At 39.5% G+C, this 22,787-nt stretch overlaps 1 protein-coding gene across 1 annotated transcript; it reads left to right on the plus strand.

Moving 5' to 3' along the window:
* Positions 1-332: 332 nt before the first annotated feature.
* LOC310908575 (sodium-dependent neutral amino acid transporter B(0)AT1-like) lies at positions 333-21,453 on the plus strand. Its single transcript, XM_083859743.1, has 12 exons — positions 333-642; positions 8,855-8,995; positions 10,438-10,575; positions 11,513-11,694; positions 12,455-12,565; positions 13,300-13,412; positions 15,661-15,789; positions 16,542-16,698; positions 16,836-17,040; positions 17,628-17,787; positions 20,043-20,205; positions 20,746-21,453. The coding sequence occupies exons 1-12, from the start codon at positions 441-443 to the stop codon at positions 20,950-20,952; spliced, it is 1,908 nt and encodes a 635-aa protein (XP_083715869.1). The 5' UTR covers positions 333-440; the 3' UTR covers positions 20,953-21,453.
* Positions 21,454-22,787: the final 1,334 nt, after the last annotated feature.

Genomic DNA, 22,787 nt, shown 5'->3' on the forward strand with positions numbered 1-22,787 from the left:
ATATGAAATCTCTATATTTAGTCTGAGGCCAGTGGAATCCTACTATTCCTCATTTGCTAGGGCTATATTTGTAATTAAGTGAGTTTAAACAGGGGAGTGGCAAGGGGTGTGTTACGTGCCCTTATAGGTGATTAGGGTTTATAGCCAAATTATCTCCTGAATTACATTAGCTGAAATCGATGTATTCTACTGGATGCACAGAGTGTTCTGTAAAACCTTGGCAGATAAAGCATTAATAAGTGTCAGAGCTGACTTGGTCAATCGAATGATTTGCTGACGCTTCTTTTTACCACAAGCCTGCACTTAAAAGTCCAGTGCCAAAGGTTCAGTATATATAGCTGAAGGCAGCAAATAGATGGTCTCTTTTTGAGCAGGGTTCTGACAAGTTGCCCTTCTCATTATTCCTCACTGGCAGCACTTTCAGGCAGGAAATTTAAAACATGGTAAAGCTGAAGCTGCCCAATCCTGGCCTGGAGGACAGGATACCTTCCCATGCTGAACTTGAGATCCTTGAGAAAGAAGAGGCAGACTCCAGACCAAAATGGGACAACAAGGCACAGTATATGCTGACTTGTGTAGGGTTTTGTGTGGGCTTAGGAAATGTCTGGAGGTTCCCATATCTCTGTCAGAGCCATGGAGGAGGTATGTCTTTAATACATCTTAACTAACTTTGGGTATAAACCAGGTTTGATGTCTCTTTTGGCAAGCAAGTAATGGAATATGTTTAGAACTGCTCAGGTCCTGTGAGAACAGTGATGTCACATTAGTGATGGAAGAAAAGGAAGGGTCTGTTTTTATTTCAGGACACAGGACTGAACAAGGGAGTCCTCCACTGTCATATAGGTAGTTTGTTTTCTCAGTCTCAACCCAATGTTGCCGTACATACATACATACATATAGTGTGTATTTGAAATGTTAATAAACTACTTGGGAATATGATTCTGATCATGATACCAAATTATCTTTTTATGATAGGTTTTTCATTGGGCTTGGACTGATCCATGTGTCATCTGTAGAGTCAGTGTTTGTGTAATTTGTGCTAGGATTAACTGCATGAATGAAGTTAACAATGAGAATATTTATTTAGCAGTTGGTGTTATTAAGTAATTTAAGATCCAAATGTGTATTATTTATTGTATAATTTATTGGGACTCCTTAAGGTTTAGGTAAGAATTGAATGGCCATGTTAAAAATTTTGTTTTCTTTTGCTGTTTGTTTTGAAAATAATTTTGAGCTGAAATTTTGCTTAAATATTATAGAACAACATAATTTTTCATTTACTTACAGACTTTTTTTTGTCTGCTATCTGGTTATTGTTCGTTTCACTCTGAGATACATATAAAATGTATTTGTTTTGTAATGCTTGGTCTTGAAAGAAAAAAATTTGGCTTAAGGAACAGTATTTCAAAGTAATATTCTTTTACAGGTACATGGTGACGTTTAAAGATTGCTCTCCTAGTTAGAGTAGGGACAAATGAGGGCTCTGTGAGGAGTTGTTCACACAGACTCAGGAACAACAGGTGGCTCAGTTGCAAGAAGGGATGCTTTTATCATTAAGATTTCTCTAACATGGGCTGATATTTAGAGTTTGCAGTGCAAACTGGAGGTCATTTGCAGCACAGTCAGTTCTTGAAGCAAAAAAGTTACAACACATACACACAATCAGAGGCCCTTTTCTATATCTGACAATTTTAATTTGAAAAAAGTGGATGTATATCTCCAAAAATGATGGTACTCTTTGGCTTCTCAGGTTTTTAAACTTAGTTTTAGAAAGTCGACATGCCCTGTTTTCCAGGATGGATTTATAGGCACTTCCCTGCTTTTTGGTCTTTCTTTCCCTTGTGTTCTAGTCATGTGAAATGCAGCTGAAAAGCAAGCACCCAACAAATGCAAAGAACTTGGCATGGATCATGGTTTTATCACTCATGTCAGTGAAGATTTATGAATTGTTTGTGTGTATGTCAGTCTTCTGACAGCAATGTTTCTTTCTCATAATCCTGTAACTTATCCTTTCTCAGGAAACACTGTCAGGAACACTGACAGCAGTTAACACTGGCTTCTTTTTTCCCTGGGATTCTCTCACTCAAATTTTAGGCAGAATTTGAAAGGGAGCACATAGCAAAGGAATTATAAGCTAATACACAGATATGTGTCCTTCTAACTAGACTTGCTACCTTCTCTAATATTCTTCTGCACAGCACCAAATGCTGTGACTCATATCAATAAACACAAGCGATGCCTTCCTGTGACTTCTTAGAAAGGATTCCCTAATTTCATCACACTTAAGGATCCCATCCTCCCACCCTGCAATCCCACCTCCTCCTCCTCTGCTGTACAGTGCACCTCAACCTCTCATAGTAGGTCTAAATCCAACTCTTGCCACCACTGTCCTCCTCCCATTACAGTTTCTGTTCTCAAATTTCTCCCTTAAATCAGGAGAAGAAGAAGAAGAAAGAAAGACTGCCTGTTTTTGGATGGATGCCTTTGAATTTGAGCATGTGATTATTTGTATTGTAAAAGCAGGTCACAAAGTTCTTATTTCTGAAGATATTTTGGTGTTGAGACAATTTCTGCCTCATGAGGTTTCCTGGCTCCTGCATCTGTAATTCCCATTCATTCAGCCGTGCTTGCAGCACACCAAGCACCCGATAGAGGCAGCACTGCCACATCTTGGACTGCAGCTGCTGTCAGATTGCTGAAGGAAACTCCCTGACACCATAAAACCACTCCAGAATAGGATGCTTGTGGTAATCATTGCATATGACATCCTACCAGAGTTGTGCTCCCTCTATGCAGTTTCACCTACATCCAGCTGGAAATGTGTGTTTACTAGACATTTTGGGCAAGTTTTGCCTTAGTCTTTGCCCCTCAACATGGTAGCCAAGATGATTCATCCATCTTTGCATTTGTGTGGTCCACTCAGGGGCACAGATGTGCTTCTGTAACAGAGTAGGGCAAAACTGTAACATTGTCCGCCTTTTTCCAAATTATCCACTAGAAAGGAAACATGAGTTCACTGAGGAAACTCATTTCTACCCCACTAGTTCAAGTGCCTTTACCCTGGATGGAGTTTGTCCTCATACATTGTGTCTTCAATATATGCCTTCATGGAATCCTGGGTGCAGAGCAGCAGGAATCCCTTTTCCTGCTCTCCCACTGGAAACGGGGATTATGTTCCTCCTTGGATTATTGGAGTGATTATTTTAGAGTCCTAAAGCTCACATTGGATGTGATGGTGGGTTATGGTCATGCATTAAGAGATTAAAAAAACAAAAAAAAAACAAAAAAACAAACAAAAAAAAAAAACCACCAAACAAAAAACACCAACCAATCACCTATTGCTGTGCAGGAAATATCTGCAGTGGATGTGAAAAAGTCCTGTGTGACCATATATCAGGTATTAGGTATGTGCAGGATCAAGGTTACATAGACTGTCTCCTGAAAATTATTTCTAATTTCTAAGGATTGACTTTGCTGTCTTAACTTCTTTCTTTTTGGATATGAGTTGTATGTGGATGGATGTTTGGATCATTTTTGGTGGGTGAGGTCTGGTGGCAATGGTGTGGAGAGTATTTCAGCCAAGGACACTCCTGAATGAGGCTGGATGTCCACCTACTTTGTGAACCAGCACTTGTACACATTATGTCCCGTATGAAACATAAATAGACTACAGTAAAGTATAAAATTTACCCTTGTGTGGTACTTGAACTTCAAAAAAGATGGATTTTTTTTCTCTGCAAATTGTCTGCAGTGAAAGTAGTTAGGAACACTGAGTTTATAAGTGATGCTTATTTTCAGAGGTTGAACTTAAATCTGGAATTTTTTTAAAGCTGTTTCTTCCTAAGCACAACACTATGATAGTGTTTTAATACTAAGATACCCAAATACACAAAAATAAAATGATGGTTACATAATTTACTTACTTTTGTTATCATAGATAATGAGTTTGTATATTTTAAAATGGAATATTTACTCCAGTGAAATTTAGTAGAGCAAAGCACATTTTACCCTTTAATGTCTTAAATGTTGTCAAATCCATCATTACCAAAGGCAAAATAGAGTTCAATATGCACACAGTGTAAAAGGGGTGGTGTTTGCCTCAATGATTTCACCAGCTTAATGAGATTGAAATTTCTCTTATTTTGATAGCTCTCTGACATTGCTCATAGTTGTTGTTTAATCTTTATTGAGCAACATGTCATTTAATCAACTGATAAACATTTTAATTTTATCTCTGATGACTATTATAAAAAAGAGGATGCATATTTAATGTTTAAACCATTGATTTAAAAAAAAGCCCCTAACTCATAAGCTCGCATATGGAAACCTTGCCACTTCTTTATCTCTGTGCATGCCACTGAAAGAAGGGACAGTAATGACGTCAGCAATTCCACATTTAGCAGTTGATGAAATAACATGTTGGTACAGTTGAGGTCTAAGTATATGTTAGTATAGTAAAACATCTCCATCTGAAGTCTGCCTGCCTTCCCTTTGTGAGGAACTATATACAAGCAATAATGACTTTTTTCAATTTGACATCAGAAGCTCTTAGATTAGGGAATGAATGACAGCTATACAGATGTTCAAACCAAATATTATTTGTTTTGAAATACAGTATTGAAACAGATCGAGAATCTAATATCTCAGTTGTAAGGTTGTCAGACTGGACTATCAATCATTGTTTGTGTACATCTATACAGTGTCTGCTTTCAGATGATTGGTTCATTTGTTAGGATCATAAAATTGTGGCAGCTTAAAAAAGTATTCTTTTTTTTTTTTTTTTTTTGTGCCCTATATGAACCTGGAAATGTTCTAAAGGGGTGTGGGTATGGCACCTGGGGACAGGGTATAGTGGTGAACACTGTGGTTAGTGATTGGACTCTATGATCTTAAAAGTCTTTTCTAACCATAATGACTCTATGATTCTATATAGCATATTTTCCAAGTCACATTATTACTTTTCCATTACAGCTTCTTTCAGAAAGGCTGAGGAGAAATTGAGAGAAAGGAGAAATGCAGCAGTAATGGATTTCTGAGCTGGCTGCTAGAATTGAACCCTAGAAACCAAAGAACCCAAGAAAGGGAAAAGAAGTGTCATATATATAATTGAGAGCTATAATTTTATTTCTCTTGAAAATATAGCAATATTCCTACAGCTAAATATTGGTAGCTTCAAATACATAAAATGCTATTCAAAATGCTGAGTCCTTTGTGGCACGTGCCACACATCAGGAAGAAGGACTAATCACAGAAAAGTGATTTGTGCACCAGAAAAAATATTTTTAATTGAAGTCAGTTGCCAAAGGTAGCTGTACAGACATGGTATTCTCAGACTTCTATAGAGCATGTCATTTAGCCACACACAAAAACCTTCTTATTAAAGAATTATCAATTTTTAAAATCAGCATGGTTCATCTTGCTTGCATTAAAGCCTAGTTACTACTGTAAAAATGTGGACTGTAAAAATATAGACCAACTGAAAACATTTCAGAAGAAGGCCAGAAGAAAAACTGAGATGTACTTTTTGTTAGTCAAAGACTGAAGGACTCATTATGATTTGTTATTTGTAGAATTTGCTAAACTTCCAACTTTGCTGACTATTCCTCTCTTTCTTCTATGTCAGTCCATCCCTTTAGGAAAAGGATTATATCAAAGAAGAAGAGCATCTAATCTATTTTCTTTCTCACTTCTCACATCTGAGCTACATCTCCTTCTCAGGAGACGATTTAGTCCTTGGACGAGCAGCCTTGCATTAGTGGGGAGCAGCTCTGGGACAGATCCAGGAGCCTCAGGCTGGTGCTGTCTCACTTTGGAGAAAAGTGGCTTTTTGTAATTCCAGGAAAGAGTGAACTGTGATGATCCACCCTAGTCTTGAGGACAGTGAACTCCCCTAGCTGCAAGTTCAAATTTAGCATTATGGTCTTAGTTGAGATATTGTTACAAACAGCGTCAGTGCTAAAGCAGCAATTCCTGACTTACGTCTTTCTGACTGTGTATTTTCATGTCACAAACCTGTGAAACATATAGGGCTTATTCCAATTTTTGAGGACCTAGGATTTCTTCCAAAACAAGGTCCTTTCCTCTGTCTCCTCCTGCTCCAAGGACTTCTACAAATTTACTGACTGGAGAAGCTACTACTGCCAGATGTAACAGGGCAGCTCTCTCTCCATGCTTTGTTGACTGGCAGCTGAAAGGCAGCTGAGCCAGAAATGGCAATGGACTCCTCATCCACCTGTGCCTGGCATCACTGTTGACAGTGCAAAGGTTTTGCCCATGTTGGCAGAGGTTCTGGGACTCATGGAAACTGTGTCAGATTCAGACACTGCTGGGAACTTACTGTTCTTTCAGTTTCTAAAGGCTTGCCCCATTTTTTCTTTATGGACTTCCTTAGCTATGCTGGAACATGCAGTAGTGTGCACCTAAAGGCACCTATTCAGCTGATTAAACATGCAGTGCAAGCAAATTTGTCCTCAAATAGTTTGTTCTCTGCTGATTCTCCACCCTCTTCCTGTGAATAACACTTCTCATAATTGTTCTACTTTTGCTTTCATAGTAAACAAGATTTTTGCAGTGTGTGCAATGAGGGCACCCTCACTGTTGCATTCCATCCCCTTACACCCTGATGACTCTCTTGCCTGATGGGAAGGAACCTATCCTCCCCCTCCTGATGGGAGGATCAGTGGGACCACCTCCACACACAGCATCTCTGGTCTTTCACAAAGACAGAGTTACTTACCAGTGCAGGGAAATGCAAGCAGACATAAATATGCCCTGTGTTCCAACCCATGTCAGCCTGGCTCAGTTTCCCTCATGTCACACTGACCAGGAGCTCTCATGAGGGTTAGACAAAAGAAGGGAACAATCATTGTGTTTATACCAGCAGTTTTAGATTCCTGAGTATTCTCTGTTTCAACACATCATGAAGGTCTGAAACCTGACCCTGCAGAGGTTGTATGGATGCCTCATCTGGATCTTTTCTTGATACCTGTTGTTTTGGATGCCATATAGGTCTCTGCTATACCACACTCTCAGTTCTCTCTGGTAAAGCCCTTCTTGAGCAGTGCTAACAGTTAAGTCCAGAAGATGGATCTGTACAGCTACCTGATCCAAACACTTCCCATTTGCACTGAGGATAAGTCCGTGTCACCTTTTGAGACTCAGTCTGCAGTGATTTTAGTTCATGCCTTGAAACTTAAGCATGGACTGGCAGTTCAGCTAATGTGCTCCTAATGGTGACACATCACCTTTTTTTGTCAAGTCACAGTAAGATCACTTGAGGACTTGGTTACAAACTATCTCCCTGGTCAAAGATCTTATTAAATATGGAGATTTACAACCTTTATAGTTTTTTCAAGCTATGAGCAAGTGCTCCTTATCATAACTATCAAAGGAAATTTTTTTTGATAGCTACCATACCTTCTTGTTGGCAGAAGGAGGGGAAGATCAGGCTGTTTCCTGTGCAGCTTTAGAAAGCATTCAAAGGCAGTCTGAACCTTTTACTTTCAGCAGATAGCAGGCAGACTGATATTCAGATTTAGGCTCCATTTTTTCTCACTAATCTTATGTACACAGTTCGCCTCCACTCACAGGTTTCTAGCGGTCTGGGCAGACATGGCTTTCCCTCTAAGACAGGGAGTTTCAGCAGCAGCACAGTCTCAACATCACAGCTCTCTCTTTTGACAGCACAGGGAGTAAAATTTGCTTCAGGACTCTCAGAGTTGAACCATCCTCTATGGTGGACATAGCAAGAGTTTTCTATCCCCTCAGGGGATTTCCTCCAGATAACTTTATTAAGATGCTGTAGAAGAAGTCTGTAAGCATAATATATCTATGATAGAGCAGTCAGATACAGGGGTGGCATGACTGTCCTCGCACAGACACAAAAAGAAGAAAGGAAAAAAATTCAAAATGTGTGCTGTGTGCTCACAGCTTGCCAGCTTTCTTGATAGCTTGGAATCCCCAGGAATTAAATTTCAGTTTCTGGAATGGTTTTCATTCTTCAGATTTTCTCTTTCACTGGCTATCTGATTTTCATTGCACATAATGAGGAAAAAAGTCAGTAAATACCCAGAACTGAACTCTTAACCTTCTGATCTGCATTCTTTTCATTGCACTCAGATTACTTGCTCCTATTTAGATTAGGAAGTTAAAGCCATTTTGTGATGACAGATAACCATAATTCTAATATGCAGCAATATTCAAGCATTTGACTCTGCACTTTCATAGTCCAGTGTGGTATTCTATGTTACCTCCCATATCCAAGGTACACATTGTTCAGGAAAAACTTAAGAATACTTGTGCTATACTAATCAACTTTATCGTAATTAACAGGGCTTGAACCCTGTGGTTCAAATGTCATCTAATCAAACATAAAAGTTGTTGAACTTAAGATGCCAAGAACTTATTGTTGTTTTGAGCAGACAGCCTCAGGCTTCTGCCTAATATTTAGAGGTACTTTGCTTGGTTCATTCGACTATTTCATATACTTTGCATGAGTCACAGCTATAAAACCATAATCTTTTGCAGAAAAAAATAGAAGTGGGAAGTCGTTCCAGGTAAGTAGCTACCTTTTCTCCACTTGCAACACAAAGGTGGCTTTTTCAAATTTTGACCTTGACAGTGTATAATTTCTGTTTATGTGCATCACTTGAGAAGAATAAGAATTTCTACCTGAAACTACATACGTAATTGAGTGCCCTGCCTGGGCAATCAGGAAAAGCATTGCTCAGAAAGCAGGAAAGGCTTTCCACAAAGATGCTTACAGGTTGCTTTTCAAGTCAATATGTCCCACAAACTTAATGTTTTTTGGTTTTTTTCCACTGATTGGAATCGTTATTTTTCTTGTCTGTTCCAGGAGCCTTCATGATCCCTTTCCTGATTTTGCTAGTCCTGGAGGGTATCCCCCTGCTTCATCTTGAGTTTGCCATTGGTCAAAGGCTGAGGAAAGGCAGTGTGGGAGTATGGAGCTCTATCCACCCTACCCTGAAAGGAGTTGGTAAGTCAAAAAGCCATCTGAGAAAGCACAAGTCTCTGAATTTACAATCTAAAACCCAAATCTTCCAGGTTTCATTCTGGTGCGCCGTAAGAGATTTCAGGATCTATTGGTTTTCCCCTCTTCCTAACTCTCCATTGATAGATGAAACCAATCATGATAAAGCACAATGACAATTTTGTGTTCACTAAGTACCATGGGCCCTGTTAAAACCTTTCTCTAATCTGAGACCAATTTCAGGCCTCAGAGATATTTTCTGTATTATCTGTACTGGCTGTTTTTACCACTAGCATGAATCTTTAGGTGTGCCAAAAATGGTTCTGTAACTATTCTGTGGATAAATACTAGTTGAATCTTTATCTGATAGACCTCAACTCCATCTAATTTTACTTTTTTGCATCTGAGAGTTACATTCCAAAACCATAGAAACAGTATTTTGAAGAAAATGTTTCTTCACCTCTGTACCAAACATCTGAGAATTCAAACAATCCATTTGAAAATGTGGTAAAAGCAGTATTATGCACACAACAGAAAAATCTCACAAATGCCTCATTACACAGAAAGCACAGGAGATGCCTCTGAACATCAGGAAATTCGATGAGAGTGAGCTCAGGCTGCCCAGGGAGGTTGTGGACTCTCCAGCCTCAGAGATTCTCAAAGTCTGCCTGGACATGGTCCTGGGCAACCAGCTTTGGGTGGCCAGGCCTGAGCAGGGGGTTGGACCAGGTGACCTCCAGAGATCCCTTCCAACCTCAACCACACACTTGAAAGGGAAGAAACAGGACTGTTTTGGCATCCACTGCATTTGTAAATCAGTTACGAAAGATAATTGTTCATTGCATCTGGAAATTTTCAAGATTCTTTAGAACCTCAGAGCTCTCAGGAGCTAATGATTAGCATTTACTGTCTGCCAGGGAAGTCATCAAAGGTTGATTACTTGGGAACAGGCAGAGGAGGACAGATACCAGTGTGAATTCTGTACCTGGTCACAGACTGTGCCTCCTGGCAGCCATCCATCCTATACAACACCACCTCTGCTGACCTTTGCAGGGACATTGTGGAAGCAGGAGATATTTCAGTCTCATTTAATAAAAAATCCCAAGTCAGTTCAGCTTTACATGTGTCCAGCATCCCAAACTCCCTGAATATTATCTGGCAGTGATGTGAATTGGATTGTGTGGTGTCTGTAGGGACTTAGTCCACTCATAAAGCTGGCTCCTAAGTGGGCATCACCTTCAGCCTCAGAGAAGTTTTAGCATGTAACTCTATGTAGGACTCACCTGTCCAACCTTTAGGCAACAAATTCACAGTGATAAACCTACATCCAAAATGTAGCAGGGGAGGAAGGAAAGGTTGAGTTTGATACCATATACTTTGATATATCTTGAAGACAAGAGTGTTGCAATTTACACAGTGTTCTCATTATTTATTTTTTTTTTTTTCAGGCATAGCATCAATGTGTGTATCTTTTCTGGTGGGCTTATATTATAATACTATTATTGCCTGTGTGATGTGGTATTTCTTCAACTCCTTCCAAGAGCCCCTGCCTTGGAATAACTGTCCTCTCAATGAAAACAGAACAGGTATGTTTTATAAAATACTGTATTTTGTTGCACAGCACAGATTTCTGTTTCTAACAGTTACCCTACATGAGCCTTTCTGTGAAGTAGCAGTAAGGCATTGCAGTCCTGTCAGGCACATTGCACTATTTGATACCTGTGTTTTGTACAAATTCACATTAAATAAAATGTGGCCAGCACTTAATATTTGAGACAGATTTTGGTTTTTTATATGAAACTTCATGGTTGGTTTTGATAGATGTGCTCATATACAGAATATTCACTAGGTGCAGATCTAGTATAAATATTAAAATTTTCCAGACTGATGCAATGTGTTTCACCCATCTCTTTGCCAACAGCCCTCCATTAGCACACTAAAAAGTAAAAAAAAAAAAAAATAATCCATTTGAAACACCTGTATCTCTCAATATGACAAGTCTTCAGCTCCTTGGAGACTGCTTGGTGACAGCAGCTTTGTTTCCCATAGTCAGCCCTGCATGACCCTGTGTGCAGCAGGTTTTTCTGCTGGGTCTGTGAGCAGCTGTTCAGAGTGCTCTGCTCCTCTCCTCCCAGAATAAGCATGGAGAGCCTCATGTAAGGGCAGGGCAGGGTAGAATATTGCACAGGCCAGCACAGTGCAGGGAGCTGAGGATTCAACTTGAGCTGACAAGACCTTGAACGATGCTCCACAAAACAGATGACAAAGCATTGCTGAAGGAGGTGTGGGAAGGGAAGGAGGTGTGGGAGAGGAAGAGCCACTGTATTAAAATACCTGTTAAACAGCTATCTTTTATATCTCTCATTTTGCCATGAAACCAGCCTCCAAAAACCTGAAAAATTGCCAACAACAAATCCATTGGCATTAAGTAGAACAATTTAAAACACTAATATTTATTATTCAGCTTCTTTTTTTCCAGGTAAATAAAAGACATATAGAATGACAACCATTTTGTGGTTACAGATTATGTAGAAGAGTGTGCCAAGAGCTCTCCTGTAGATTACTTCTGGTACAGAGAAACACTGAACATCTCCACTTCCATTGAGGATTCTGGCAGTATCCAGTGGTGGCTTTTGCTGTGTTTAACCTGTGCATGGGGTGTGCTGTACGTGTGCACAATCAGAGGCATTGAAACAACAGGAAAGGTACTCTATTTTGGGAACTTTTTATGAGATGATATTAATAATGCTGTTGTTATCCCTTAATTATACAGAATTAGTAATGCTGTAGAAGCTGTCTGGTTTTTGAGTGAAAGCATGTCCAAAATTTTGTGTCATCACCAGGACTGCTTTCTGAAGAATGAAGGTGAATTAAATGGAATCTGACTTTATTTGATTTATGTGGACATTTTTGTGACCAAGTTTTTGTGAGTCTTCCTTCTCCTTACAGTTCCTAGTAATACATTTTTAGGTATTATCACTTGAACACTAACATTAATCTTTAATGAAAGATCAAGGGACTCTCTTTTTATTATGGCCATTCTCTTCAAAACATACCTATACAGATTTATTTAGGTTTGTGCAAGTCCTAAATACTATCTCTATGAAAGAGTGACCAACATTCTTCTGCCCAGCAAAGCCCTGGGAGTCCATCCTTGCATCAGTCTGGTCTCAGGGTATAGATTATTTCTGATGCCACTTTTGAATGATCTGAGTTGAATTTCAACAGTGACAATTTCTCTTAAATAGACTACTATTGCTAAAAAAAAAGTTTATTTTCAAAATGTATCATAAATACTATTTCATTGAATGTTTTTTATGGTAGTATGCTAATTGCGACTAACTTGAAATTTGCCATTATTGTTATTCACACTTGGATTATTTCCCTAATTTTTTTTTTTTTTTTTTTTTAATTCATATGTTTTGTTTTATTTGAGTGTTTTATTTACATTATTTTTTGGTGCAGGCTGTGTATGTGACATCAACTCTCCCCTACGTGGTGCTTACCATTTTCCTGATCCGTGGCTTGACACTGAAAGGATCAACCAATGGAATTGTGTATCTCTTCACCCCTAATGTGAGTCACTGCTCAATGAAAAATGGTGTCGTTCTCGCTGTAATTAACAACTGATTGAAAATTAGTCCTCCACACTGGTGCTTTTCTAGCTATTCCTCAGAAACCTAAAAAACTTTGATTCTGTGAGGTGAATCCTCTGCACTGGATATAACAAGTGTACATATACACAAATATTTTCTCTCTCTCCATCCTTCTACAAAATCTGTTTTAACAAATTGAATAATCATCACAGAGCAGTGAGGTTGTCATTTATTTGGCTTGATTTATTTTCCTGTATTCTACGTAAGAACCAGCCTAAATTTAAAGCATAAATCATGTATTCGGGAATAGAACCCACTTAATTGGTATATGAATAAAAAACCTAAGAGAATGGCTTAATTTTATAACAGTATTTAAACAAAATTAAAAGAGGGATCACATTCCATAAGCAGAATTCTGAATGAGCATTATTAATGCTAAGTAATAAACACCTTTTCTGAAAACAGGCCTGTCAGCTTTCAGTTATGCAAAGCATTTTTTAAATTAATTTTCAAAATACTTACATATAAACTTCAGATAGGTTTTTTATTTAAAAAAGTAATTTTGACAAAAATATTGACCTATTTGTTGAAATTTTTCAAGAACAATGAGTTTTTCATGGTTAATGTTCTAGCTTTAATTGTTGTTTTAAATCTCTCTTACTCAGTTGAAATAGCAATGTTGGATGTCTTAAACTTGTGTGTCTGATGCCTCAGGTTACCGAGCTGGCAAACCCAGTGACGTGGCTGGATGCAGGAGCTCAAGTGTTTTACTCCTTCTCCCTGGCCTTTGGAGGCCTCATTTCATTCTCCAGTTACAACTCTGTTCAGTAAGTAGCCAGGCAAAGACCAAATATTATATGAATATTTCATTCATTCACATGAAACATCCCTATTTTGTCCTATTATTGTGCTACTTGGGACTGGGGCAGCCTCCCCTCAGACATGTAAGGTGCATCTCCTCTGACTGCTCCTAGCTCTCCCAAACCAGGATTTCAGGTCCCTGTTCTGGCTGACTTTCTAGAGAAAATGTGGTGATCAGCATAGGAAGAAGGGGACTGGTTTCCCACCACCAGCTGGTGGGCAGGAGTTTCCTCTGTGGGAGTGCTGGGTGCATGCCCTTGGTCTCAGAGCAGGTGGTGAAGCACATATTTCAAATCAATTCACAGAACACAGTTTACAACTTTAGCTTTGAGAGAAAGAGATATATCTAATCTTGAAGTTTAAATTTAATTCCTTTATGTGTGTGCTGTGGGGCCAGGGAGTGAGTAATCCCATCACCCAGGGACTGACCCAGCCTGCAAATTATGATGGAGTACTATATTCAACACTCTTCCTCATAAACTGTTGGAGCAACCACCAATGCCTCTTGGTGCCTGCCATCCCTTCAGCACTCTTGAAAGGAAAACTGTGTGGCACTCACTAAACCTATTATTTTTTATAAACATCTCTGAATTAAGTTTTGGATATGTGGTTTAGTCATTCATTCAGAAATCTGTGTTTCAGTTTTGGCTTGGGTTCAATTACACCACAGCAGCATTTCAGTCACTGAGGAAGTTCCTTGCCACCACTCTTGATTTCAGGTGTTTCTGAAAAGATCACCTGGAATTTTTGATGCCTGCAAGTCTCAGTGTGAGGTGTCAAGCCCTGCTTAACCTCCAAGTCAATGTCCCACAGCCACTGGGTCAGAACTGAGAGCATCCACCTTTCCAAAAGAGACAGAGAAGGAGCAGTGTCCTCTGGGTTTTTCAACACACAGTGCTGTTGCATTCAGGCCATGTTTGTTCAATGCTCAATGATTCATGACTTAAGGAGGAAACTCAACAGAGTCATTAATCTCCTAAGGAATATAAGTTAAAAATCCCCATGCAAATTCCAAATTTTGGTGTTGGAGCACCTGCAATCCAGCACCTGCTGGACCATGTGTCAGTGACTGCCACTGGATTGCTTGGGAGTACAAAAACATCAGAAAATTCAGTAAGGTTTCAGCGTCATCAAAGATTCACTAATTCATAATGAGAAGGAGCTTGAGCATCTTACTTTCTCTAAAAGGAAGAAATGTTTTCCAAGTCTGTCATTGAGAGTCTCATGTTACATTGCAAAAACTGACACAAGGCTACAGCAAGGAATTTCCATTCAATACCCTACATCCAGCAGAAGCCTATTTGCAATGCTAGAAATGGAGAAAGGACACAGTGTGATAGGTCTTGGTTGGACAGGCTTGTCTCTCCTCTTGAACATACTCAGAAAATTAAATATGACAACTTCAAGTTTATCTCAATACCCCTTTCTTACCCAGGAGAAATAAGGTACCTACCATTTTACAGCCTTCTCTTAACATTAACTAATTTGATATTGATATTTTATCTTGTACCTCAGATGAAAGTCTGTTTCTGGCTCTGCAAATTCTTTGTATTAGCACAGGCACACTGGCAAGAAGTGCCTGCAACATAGGTGTTTCTACAAAAAAGTTTTTCTGTCCCATCTTATCAGCATAATGTTCCATCGTTCTTCCAAAACTTGAGAACATTTTGAACCACCTTTTCTTCAACAATCTAACAAAACTGTCCCCAAGTGCTTTTACCTACTGCAATTTCACCATACCTAAGTGCTAACAAAAGTGAACTTCTGCTCACTTTTCCTGTCTTAGTATTTGAATTTAAGCCCAAATCTTTCATCTTGCAGCACAATACACCAGCAGTGATGGCTCAGCCCATGGAAACCTGTTTCTGCACACATCCATGACAATCTTGAAAAGGAGGGGTGTATTTTGCCCCTCATACTTTAGTTCCCATGAGCCAAACATGAAAACAGCTCAGGCAATTATTCCTTATGAACAGGATTATTTAAAGGGGAAAAAAACCCACCAAAATAAATCAAAACCATTAAAACTATTAAATTGTTTAAGGCAACAAGATTTAAATTACTAAGTCTAACGGCACTACTTGTGCACTTTTAGAGGGTACACTTATGTACCTGTGTATCCCAGACTACTTTTTTCTTAGTCTTGGTAATCAGTTCTACCATTTATTTTGGAAATGTGATTGACATCCTTTGTTCCTTCTCTTTGAATTGCAGCAATAACTGTGAGAAAGATGCTGTGATCGTTTCAGTGATCAATGGTTTCACATCCATCTATGCTGCAACTGTCATCTACTCCATCATTGGATTCAGAGCCACAGCAAGATATGATGACTGTTTTGACAAGTGAGTTATGGGGGAAGAAAAACCCCACAGAATATGCAGGTATTTGTTTGCCTGAGGCAGCTCTGTTAGCCTGCTGATAATGGATTTATCATTTCTGAATAATTGCAGGTCTTGATCCACATGACAACAGAATCACTCATTACTTATAAAAATATGGAATCTTGTGGAACAAATCCCATAGAAACTGATAATTGTTTAAGTCACCTTATTTCCTACATAAATGTTGCATAAGCAACTATATTTTATATTATTCTCCATGCTGACATATGAATGAATGTAATATTCCCTGGTTTCTGTGTTAGCTCCATGTTTAGGTTTCCTCCTGGAGAGCTCAAAAGCTTAAGTCTCATCAGAGGTGCCTCATTTTAGCAGGGCAGTCAGACTCTGTGGTTTCCAGTCTAGTTCCTCCACATTCAACCGTGAAACTGTATGATTCACAGCTGCAGACAACTTAGAAATTCCCATGAGCCACCCAGTCTGGAGGCTGGTGTTCAGTCTGCAATGCTAAGACAGGCACCTAACTCCTGCACGGGTTCCTAGAGTGTCCATCCATTTAGAGTCATCTATGCCATGAAAGGCAGCGTTCTATTCACCTTGGGAGAAAGAGAATTGCACATGCACATCTGCTGGACTTTACAGTGTCAAATCTGATCTTGATATTGTACTCTTAATAACTTGTTTGATGACGTAAATGAATCCTGATGATGCTTACAAATTAATAATTTCAAATTACTTACATTTCACTTTTTCAGAAATATTCTTACCCTGATGAATGCATTTGATTTACCAGAAGGTAATGTAACCCAAGATAACTTTGAGCAAATGCAGCAGCTGTGCAACATGACTGATCCAGCAACTTTTGCAAGCCTCAAGTTTGAAACCTGTGATCTGGAAACTTTCCTGAATGATGTAAGTTGAACACCCTAACACATATTGGTACCTTAAATATGGTAGGAATGCATAGCAACTATTTAATTGTCAAGTCTAGTGACTCCCAATGTAAATTTAAGTGGCTTGTGATGTTAATGATCCTAAATCTTCCCCAGGGAGCTGAAGGAACTGGCCTAGCCTTTATTGTCTTCACTGAAGCTATCACCAAAATGCCTGTCTCACCTTTGTGGTCCATTCTCTTCTTCGTCATGCTCTTCTGCTTGGGTTTGTCATCTATGTTTGGAAATATGGAAGGTGTGCTTGTACCTTTACAAGATCTCAAGATTATACCCCCCAGAGTGCCTAAGGAAGTTATTACTGGTAAGTGCTTTTTTAGAGACAAGTGACCTCCCCACCCTCCCCAGAGAGCAGCTTGTGTGCTCAAAAAGCAGCCTACTCTGCTTCTATCTTCTGATCTGGAATGGTCTTAAGATTCCCTGATAACTTGCCAAAGATTTTCTCATGTTCCCAAATGGAGCAGCTCATGTGAGGTTCCTTCTGAGCCCATAGACACCTGTTAACCCTTAGGCTTGCCCATCAGCCTGCTCATGATGACCACTGTCTCCTCCACTGAAAAGCTGGAGAACCTGAGTCCTTCATCCAGACAGGATTTCTCTCAGAGCACATTATCCCACCAGCTATAAGGAAGAGGACCTATTTCCTCTCCTCAGCTTTCTCCCTTTTTGTTTGCAACATCTGCCACTTGTGTAATGTTAGGAGAGTTTTACCCAAATAGAAGCCAGCCTCCCCAGAGAGCCATTAGAAAGTAAAGGGATGGCCTTCAGGCTGCAAGAGTTTGTTTTTAAGCTTTATGGCTGCTGGGAAAATACTTTTCTTTCTCATTTTGCTTTTGCTTTCTTTGCCTAAGTGTGCTGTTGTTTTGTTGTTTTTTTTTTTTTTCCCCACAGGTCTCGTTTGTTTGGTGTGTTATTTGTTAGCTTTCATTTTTGTGCTGAATTCTGGAAATTACTGGCTGACTCTATTTGATGGTTTTGCTGGTTCCATTCCCCTGCTGATAATTGCATTTTGTGAGATGTTTTCAGTCGTCTACATTTATGGAATAGACAGGTATGAAATAAAGCTTAACCATTACTTGATATCAATGCATGAAGTGATTATTTTTGTATAGCTACAATCTTGCTGCATCTCTGTGCATGGAATTTCTGCTATAGAAATCAATGAAATGATGCAGCTGTAATTTAGGGTTGCTTATATGTTTCAGGTTTCTTAAAGAGTTCTCAGCAAAAAGAAATAATGCTTTTTAAGAATTTGTATATGAAAGCTTTCCACTTTAGTAATACATTATAATAAATAATGCTCTTTAACAACCAGTTCAAATAAAGATATCCCTAGGACATGGCAAGAGAATATTAGGCATCAACAAGAGCCCTGGAGTGCAATGAAATGAATGCAAGTAATTTATTTTTAAAATAGGCATCAGAGTGCAGATATTTGCAACAGTTACATAAGAGCCACTATAGCTGATTTGCCTTTTAAATATGGTGACATTTATAATAACTCTTCTTCAGGATAATTGCATTAAACATTTAATTAGCAGAAACAAAGTACAAGCACATTCTTACTGAGCTGAAAGTTTAACACAGAGGTGTATCCCAGGAGTGTTTATAGGGAGTGCTAAATTATATTGTCCAACACAGGGATCTCCAGGCAGGCTGTAGATAGTAGTTTACAGCAGCTTGCAAATCCAAGGCTACTGAGATACAGTCTGAGCTGATAAATCCAGGACTTTATCAGTTGTAGCAGTGAGTAATCATCCTCTCAACTTTCTAGAGAAGTAATAAATCAAGTTTAAACATCTTCATGTTTATAATTAATACGTAAGAAATGTGAAATAAAGCACAGGGAATTCAATCATGCACAAGTTTTACTTGAACTTGTGCCAGATTCAGCTGCTGCTCCTGGCGATGGGGTGAATGCCCTTGTGGCCCATTTTCCCATGCTTTTATACTACTTGAGGAAGTATGAATCAGGTTAGGCAAATTAGATGGTGTACCTTTGAGAAAGAAGGCTTATTTTAATTTGTTATGGACAGAAAAGTCTATGTTGATCACTCTTCCTTCCCTTTAAGATCTCAGAACTCCTTAGAAAGTAAATCTAAATTATTCCCAGGATACAAGCATGGGTTGAGTCCATAAAGTGGAGGCAATGTGTGTTGTGTGTGTGTTCAATTCAGAAAAGAGCCTCATACCAAACTTTAATGTTCCTGGCCAGTACACATCATTGTAGCCCTCTTTGAGAACAGAGCTGTTCAGGGCTGCCCAAAAGTGGTGTTATCTTCTCCACATGAGTTCCTGTGACCTTTTTCTGGGAGAAGGTCATTGTTAGAAAGATGGCTCTGTTGCTTGAAGGAGAACATGTGTGTTATCCATGACACACATGAACTATACCTGAACATTTGCTGCAGATACATGGGGCTCTGTATCATTTTAAGGCACGTAGATCTCAGAAGTTAGGGATGAAAAGATAAAATAAATGTACGTAGTAATTGAGATTCAAGTGGATTCAATCTGTTGTTCATAGTTGAAGGACCAACCGAATAGTCCCCTCAGGCTTATCCCCATAGGATATGCAGGAAATCCAGACAAAAGGACTAAAGCAGAACCCAAAATCTTCCAAACTAACTATTTATTAAGAAGTGTGTGCACAGGGTGTTGCATTATATGGAGAGGCCATAAATTGGTTCAGGACTGATGCAGACAGAACCATTCTCAATGCAGTGCTTGTTTCTTCTTGTGGAAATATTTTTGCCCCACTGACCACTGCGTGTTCCATGAATAATCCAAATAGCACAGCTGTAGGTTTTTTAATAACGTGCAAAATTAAATATTGTTGCATTATTCAGCCTGAGGAAACTGGTAGATATCCCAATTAGGCAAACACTATATTATAATCTAATTATTAAATTAGTTCTATTTGCTTTTGTTCTTTTTAATATTGTGTCACTCCCTCTAATTTATGCAGTACTGAGATACTTACCAAAAAATTGTTCAGCAATACTGCAATATTTTCTGGGGAAAACCCATCTGCACTGACTCTTTCCTGCTGAAACTATTTCACATATGCCCAACAGACATTTTCAATAAAATACATTTCCAAAAATAACTTTCCAGACTTGCAATGAGATGTGCCTTAATTTGAATACTGAGGTCTAACTCCTGATGTGGTCAATTCTGGTCTCAAACTGACAATTAGCAAATTCCTGGGAACCACAGCTAGGGGTAGTTTGGACTTCCCTGTTTATTATCAGGCATTCTTTGATTCTGGCCAGCTTTTAAGTCTGAACTTCCTATTTTTGTTTCTAGGTTTAACAAGGATATTGAGTTCATGATTGGACACAAGCCCAACATTTTCTGGCAGGTTACCTGGAGACTCATCAGTCCTCTCATTATGTTGGTTATCTTTTTCTTTTATTTTGTGGTGAAAGTCAACCAAGAACTGCTCTACAGCGTTTGGGACCCTAACTATGTAAGTGTGCACACCAAAATATTTCTTTTAACTGCTCTTCTTTATTGTAAGAGTCATTGTCAGTTATATTCATTTTCCATCTGAAACAAAGTTTTTCTGGCAAACTTGCCACAAGACATGGAAATGGGATTGCTTTCCTTTCTCCTCCTTTGTGACCTCACTTCCTTCTTAATAATGTTTCAGCTCTCCCTCACCCTTTGATTTCAGCCTTCCCACAAAAAGGCTGACTGGCCATAAGGCCCTGGTGGCCTGCCAGGCCCCCCATTTCCACATTCCCTTGTGCCAAGGAAGTGTTCCAGGCGCCCCAGTCTCCCTTTCATGACATTTTCTTTACAACATTTTTAAGTAAAAATAAATTCAAAACAGCTGAGGCTGAAAGCCCTTGAGCTGAAAGATACTGTGAAATTGGCCAACTCTTGTGCCATTATGGCCGGCCAGCGTTCTGATCACATTTTTGTTCTGTTGAATTACTGAGTGTGTGCATGTTCCCAGGTATTTGCTCCTCATGACCTTCTACAACTTGGTTGTTTGCTCTTTCAGGAGGAATTCCCCAAAACAGAGAAGGTGGAATATCCCCCCTGGGTGTACGCTGTCATTGTATTACTTGCTGGAGTGCCCAGTTTGGCCATCCCTACCTTTGCCATCTACAAAGCCATCAGGAACCGCTGTGAGAAAAAAAATGATCGTTCTGGCCTTATTGCCACATCTGAGACTTCCATTAATGGAAACTTAAAGTATTCATCATAAAGCCTTTCTTTTCAAATGTGGAAGGATGCTCTGTCAGTGAGGAAAGTAAAAAAAAAAATTTTTTTAAGAATCCGAAGTTAATTTCATTTTCGTGGAAAGATAACCATATATTGTTTCCAGGTAAACATTTGCTTAACAATGCTATGCACTGTGAAGAGTTGGTGGGCTGGCTCCTCGAAGCAAAACAGTGACATTTGCAAGTGATTGGGGCACCAGGCCAAATCATTTGTCTTATTTCTGGTTCTGAAGCCACCTTGTTGGAAACTGGCTTCCATCCCCTCCACTTGGGGATGCGCTGTGCATGGAATGCCATAAGTGACTCTTACATGTGTAATCATTCTGGTTGAGTGGCCAATATGAAGGGTAACTTAATGCTGTCCTTTCTTGAACATTAAATTGTTTTTACTTTACATGCCACTGTATTGCACAAAGCCACTAATATTATTTGTCTCATAGAGAAGTTTAAATATTTAATAAAAATGTTTTTAAGTATGAGAATAATAGCTTGATTCATATAGAATTCTATATATTTTACAAATTGTCTATAACTTCCAAGTTCCTAGCAGATAGTGCTGCTTTTGCTGATGATAGCAGAAGTAATCTTGCAATGGGGCAGGAGCAGTTCAGGAAACAGCAAAATCTGCCTTCTGTGGCACCCATGAGCAAGAGGTGCACCACTTGCCTGGGGGATCTGTGCTGATGGGAGATCCAAGGCACACAAATGTGCAAACCTTGCTCTCCTCTGTTGCCATCAAGGTATAGGTGGCTCTGGTTCATGTACACACATACACACACACTTACCTTAAAACTATTTGAATTTTTTAACTTCCATGTGACCCAGTGGAGCAGAGTGAGGAGTCCCATTCCTCATGTGGTACCACTGGAGAGGGAAAGGGGCACTGTTAGAGCACCCAGGCAGAGTGCCAAGCAGTGCCCATGTCCTCATGTCTCCTCTAAATTGAGAATTACGTGCCAGACATTGCCTGTGTATTTCATGGAATCATAGAATCAATGGTTTGGGTTGGAAAAGACCTTGAAGATCATCCAGTTCCAACGCCCCTGCCATGGGAAGGGACACCTTCCACTTGGCCAGGTTTCTTCAAGCCCCATCCAACCTGGACATGAAGACTTGCAGGAATGGGGCATCTACAGCTTCTCTGGGCAACCCATTCCAGAGAATCTGACAGATTCATTTAGATTCCATTTTCAATTTTTAAAAATTACATTAATGTAAGTAACTATTTAAACTCTTTGAAGATATTGCCCTTTAATGGGAAGAGCATTTTGTTGTCAGTTTTTTCTGCTGATAAAAAGCCCAGCCACCAGGAATGAGTAACACCATGTATGAAATGGCCGGCTGCAGGTGCCAGTTGTGGAACTCAGAGTGTTGCTGGGAGGGCCCAAGCCCAGCCCATGGCATCTCCTGATCAGAAGAGCAGCAGGGGAAGGAGCAATGGTGGTGTGTGCCCTGATGCCACCGACATTGTGCAAGTGCTGCCAAACCACCCTCTGTGTCCAGCTCATGTGTGCCCTCTGAGATAACCCACATAAGATACTGGGAAGTTGAGCTGCTCCGTCTGTGAGTCTGGATATTTGCAGAGGTGTAAGCAGATGAGCTGTGACAGCATGGGGAGAGTCATGTAGCATTGATCTGAAACTGGCTTCTGGCTGGATGATCTGCAACCTGATCACATTTGTGTGCTTAGCTGCAGAGCAGAGCTTTTATTTTGGGGAAAACAATACACCTTCACTTAGAAACTCTTCCCATTTAGAGAGGGGAATCCAGGCATAAACTGTTGATTTACTGAAGCAAGAAAGCTGACTGGCTGCTCTGT

The sequence above is a fragment of the Zosterops lateralis genome, assembly GCF_965231275.1.
Source record: "Zosterops lateralis genome assembly, chromosome: 1".
Classification (NCBI taxonomy): Eukaryota; Metazoa; Chordata; class Aves; order Passeriformes; family Zosteropidae; genus Zosterops; species Zosterops lateralis.

Coding starts and splice junctions, on each gene's coding strand:
- LOC310908575 (XM_083859743.1), top strand. CDS start 441: ATGGTAAAGCTGAAGCTGCCCAATCCTGGCCTGGAGGACAGGATACCT. Junction 10,576..11,512: donor TCTCAATGAAAACAGAACAG/GTATGTTTTATA, acceptor TTGTGGTTACAG/ATTATGTAGAAGAGTGTGCC. Junction 15,790..16,541: donor TATGATGACTGTTTTGACAA/GTGAGTTATGGG, acceptor TCACTTTTTCAG/AAATATTCTTACCCTGATGA.